Source organism: Vicugna pacos, chromosome 4 (genome assembly GCF_048564905.1).
Source record: "Vicugna pacos chromosome 4, VicPac4, whole genome shotgun sequence".
NCBI classification, from domain to species: domain Eukaryota; kingdom Metazoa; phylum Chordata; class Mammalia; order Artiodactyla; family Camelidae; genus Vicugna; species Vicugna pacos.
This window is the reverse complement of record NC_132990.1, coordinates 68,911,988-68,916,763: the sequence shown is the minus strand read 5'-3', so window position 1 is coordinate 68,916,763 and position 4,776 is coordinate 68,911,988. Positions and strand designations below refer to the sequence as shown.

The window sequence follows — 4,776 nt, the reverse complement described above, 5'->3', positions numbered from 1 at the left end:
TTAGAGCTTTAGTGTGGATTTAATTTGAAAGTGCATGTAAAACACTTGGAATAATGCCTGGTACTATTATTAATGTTGGTTTGGAAGCCTGGATTGGACACTTAATAACAGGGAATTTGACACAGCCAATTACACTGAAGTCCTGTGACAAAGCTTTAGTAATTCTTTCCCAATGTAGGGAGTTCCACACCCATTTTAAAAGGAAATGACTGATACCTCTTACCTGGTACCCTTTAAAAATATTTTTTGTGTTTTTTGTTTTATGGGGGGAGGTAATTAGGTTTATTTATTATTATTATTTATTTAGTGGATATACTAGGGTTTGAACCCATGACTTCGTGCATGCTAATTACGTGCTCTTCCATTGAACTATACCCTCCCTCCGGTACCCTTTTTCCATTTTGATCTCAGCAAATTATAGAGGTTTGAACCTGGCTTGATATAAAGATGTAAACTCCTTGAACACAGAGACTTCTCATTTCTTGTTCACTACTATGTACTCAATATGGGACAGAGCTGTTTTTCAATAAATATTTGTTGAATAAAGAATAAATTTCCTTTGGTTTCTTTGGAGAAAAACTTGATTAATGTGAGGATTTGATCTATTGTTAGAGCCAGAATGGGATAGACTGATTCATACAGCAACAATTGTGAGAAATAAAGAGAAAAGTAGCTAAAATTAAGAACTTTCACACTAAAAAGGCCATTACTATAATGTTATGGCATGTTTTCTGACATTTCCCACTTTCCCCAATTCCCACCAGAGACAAGACGGGCATGAGGAGGGAGAACCAGAGCAGTGTGTCTGAGTTTCTCCTCCTGGGGCTCCCCATCTGGCCACAGCAGCGGTGCGTGTTCTTTGCTCTGTTCCTGGGCATGTACCTGCTCACGGTGCTGGGGAACCTGCTCATCATCCTGCTCATCAGGCTGGACTCTCGCCTCCACACCCCCATGTACTTCTTCCTCAGCCACTTGGCCTTCTCTGACATCTCCCTCTCATCTCTCACTGTCCCCAAAATGTTGGTGAACATGCAGACTCAGCAACGAACCATCCCCTATGTGGGGTGCATTTCCCAGATGTATTTTTTCACACTTTTTGGTTGTCTTGACAATTTCCTTCTTGCAGTGATGGCCTATGACAGGTATGTGGCCGTCTGTCAGCCACTTCACTACACCACCGTCATGAGGGAGGAGCTGTGCATCTCATTAGTAGCTGGGTCCTGGGTCTTCTGCTGTATCCATGCCCTGTTGCACACCCTCCTCTTGGTCCAACTGTCCTTCTGTGCTGACAATACCATCCCCCATTTCTTCTGTGACCTCACCGTGCTCCTCAAGTTGAGCTGCTCAGACATCTCCCTCAATGAGCTGGTCATCTTCACTGAGGGAGGAACGCTGTTCATCCTGCCTTTGAGTAGTATCCTAGCCTCATACATTCGTATAGGGACTACCATCCTGAGGGTCCCCTCCACTAAGAGACTCTTCAAAGCTTTTTCTACTTGTGGCTCCCACCTCTTTGTGGTGTCTTTATACTATGGGACACTTGCTTTTGTTTACTTTTTCTCCTCATCATGGGACTCCAATAGCGAAGACGTAATTGCTTCAGTCATGTATACAGTAGTTACTCCCATGCTGAACCCTTTTATCTATAGCCTCAGGAACAGAGATATAAAACAGGCCCTAGAAATGTTTGTCAATAGGGCTAACTTCTTGAAGTGACAATGACTAAATCCTCTTCTTGCAGTCATGAGCGCAGTGAGCTAGATCTCCTAAAATTATTATATGGTTGACAACTCTGAATACACATTCTGCTGTCATGTGCAGTGTTGTTAATATGTCAGTTAGGTCCAGTGTGTTGCTTGGATTGTTAAATATTCTTCATCTTTAATTAATTTTATTCTGCTTGTTCATCATCTCATAACATATGTAAAAAAATGTGAGACATGTCACACAATTATAATTGTGGATTTGTCTTTTTCTCCTTTCAGATATGTCAGTTTTTGCTTAAATACTTGTTATACTATGTTATTTGAGAACACACGTATGTAGCATCATGATCTGCTCCTGGTGGACTGATCCTTCTATGTAAGATGTGCTGAAGCTGGCTTGGCACTGGCTTCAAGCTGATTATGAACATCTCTTTCCAGCTCCACATTCAATGACAACATATTGGTAGACTGAAATCAGCCAGAGAGGGGATAATTACACTATGGACATTGGTAAATGCTACAAAGCAAAGCTCACTCTCAATAGCCATTTCTTATTCATTTAACAGCACACCACTGCACTTCTAATTAGGAGATATTTCTCTTTAGCAATGGCTCCTACCTTAATATCTCAACTACCTCCTGAGACATTAATATGGATATACCAGCATTCTTTTCATTGGTGTTTACATGGTATTTCTTTTCCATCAGTTTACTTCATACTTTTCTATGTCCTTAGATGTGTAAAGTGTTAGAATTAGTTCCCTAACAGTGTGAAACTGGGTTTTACTCTTTTTATATAGATTGACAATCATTGTATTTCTAGGAAATTTGATCTATTAACATCTAATGTACTCAGAATGCATTTGAACTTATATTTTCCATATTTCTATATGCTTTCTAATTGAGATACCTGGGTTCATATTTATTCTCTCTTTTCTTTCTCCCTTTTGATTATTTAAGTATATATTGTGTTATTCTATCCCGCTCTCTATTTACTTATTAATCATACATTGTTATCATTTTATAATTCTTTTCTGTGATTTATGTAGATATTAGATCTTGCTTTTTCTTAACATTTTTAAATTTTAGTATAATAAACATGGCATGAAATTTACCATTTTAACCATTTGAGGTATGCAATATAGTGGCATTTAGCACACTCAACACCACTATCTTATTCTAGAACCTCAAAAGGATACTCTGCAGAACATCAATGCAGTTAAGTAATTTGCAGGTATGAAAAAAATAATGATGAAGAAATCTATGAATAAATATGGAGGGTTTTCCAGGACAAATTTTGAAGTGAAAACAGCAATGTGTAAAAGAGCATCTACAGCATGCTACTTTTTGTGTAAAAATAAAGGGAAAATAAAATATACATGTATCTGAACATTTGAGCAAAAAGAAACACAATAAGAATAAATCAGAAACCAATGAGACTGAGGAAGGGGGCCAAGATGGTGGAATAGAAGGATGCTTGTAGCTCACCCTCTCCCACAAACACACCAAAACTCACATCCATGGATCTACTCAGCCAACCAGAGCACCTGCAGAACTCCGACAGAACCTCACCCTCTTCAAAAGACAAAGACACCAAAAACCTGTTTTATTCCTGCATAGGTGTTAGAGAGATAAATAAAAAACTCCTTAAGGACTGCAATAGGTAACTGATACTCCATAAGCCACAGTGCCAGAGAGATATGAGCAAGATGAAGAAGCAGAGGAACTACTGCCAATTAAAAGAGCAAGAGAAATCCCCTGAAAAAATGATCAATGAAGTAGTCATTGATGGCCTAATAGATCAAGATTTCAAAAAAGGAGCAATCAAAGTACTGAAGGAACTAAAAGAGATAGTGTTCAGAGATATAAAATACGTCAAAAATGAAATTGAAGCTATAAAGAAGAGCCAAGTAGAATTGGTATTCTCATTGGCTGAGATGAGAGATGATCTAAAGGCTGTACAAAGCAGACTAGATAATGCAGAGTAATGAATAAATGACCTAGAAGACAGGACAACAGAATGCACCCAATCAGAACAGCCGAGAGAAAAACAAATAAAAACTAATGAAAACAACATAAGGGACCTATGGGATAATATAAAGCATGCCAATCTATGCATAATAGGGGTTCCAGAAGGGGAAGAAAGAACAAAGGGAACTGAAAAAGTATTTGAAGAAATCATGACTGAAAACTTCCCAAACTTAAAGAAGGACTCAGATATCCAAGTACAGGAAGTCAGAGGGTCCCAAATAGGAAGAACTCAAACAGACCCACACCAAGACATAATCATAATGAAGACGGCCAGAGTCAAGGATAAAGAAATGATCCTAAAGGCAGCAAGAGAAAAACAAAGAGTGAATTACAAGGGAACCCCCATAAGGCTCTCAGCTGATTTCTCTACATAAACACTACAGGCCAGAAGGGAGTGGCAAGATATATTCAAAGTCCTGAATGAAAAAAAGATGCAGCCTAGGATACTTTATCCAGCAAGGCTATCCTTAAGGATAGAAGGAGAGATAAATATTTTCAAAGACAAGCAAAAACTTAAAAGAGTTTAGCAACACTAAACCCATGCTAAAAGAAATATTGAAAGTTCTACTTTAAATAGAAAAGAAGCAGGATGCTACAAAAATGAGAAACTCATAACTGGAAAGGGGAAAACTACCATGAATTACAAATAGAATAAACACAAAATTATAACAGAAGACATCTAAATCATTAACAGTGGGAGAGGGAAGCAAGAAAATATAGAGGGGTTTTTTTCTTTCTTTTTAAAATTTTTTTGTTCTCAGTAGGATGGGTTTGAGATTATATTACTCTCTGTTTAATAAAAACAGTTATAGTAATGGGCTAATAGACTTACAAAAAAGGGTAACCACAAACCAAAAACTTACATGGGAGTCACGAAAACTAAATAAAATCCAAGAGAATACAAAGGAAAATTACCAAACCACAAAAGGAAGAAGAAAGGAACAAAGAGGAAATACCAAGTCAACTGCAAAAATAAGTTCAAAATGGCAATAAACACAATCTATCATTAATTACTGTAAATGTTAATGGACTAAATGCT

At 37.5% G+C, this 4,776-nt stretch overlaps 1 protein-coding gene across 1 annotated transcript; it reads left to right on the top strand.

The window, feature by feature from the left end:
- Positions 1-777: 777 nt before the first annotated feature.
- LOC102534844 (olfactory receptor 1J4-like) lies at positions 778-1,716 on the top strand. Its single transcript, XM_006205604.3, has one exon. It carries the CDS (start codon positions 778-780, stop codon positions 1,714-1,716), a length of 939 nt encoding a protein of 312 aa, XP_006205666.1.
- Positions 1,717-4,776: the final 3,060 nt, after the last annotated feature.

Coding starts and splice junctions, on each gene's coding strand:
- LOC102534844 (XM_006205604.3), top strand. CDS start 778: ATGAGGAGGGAGAACCAGAGCAGTGTGTCTGAGTTTCTCCTCCTGGGG.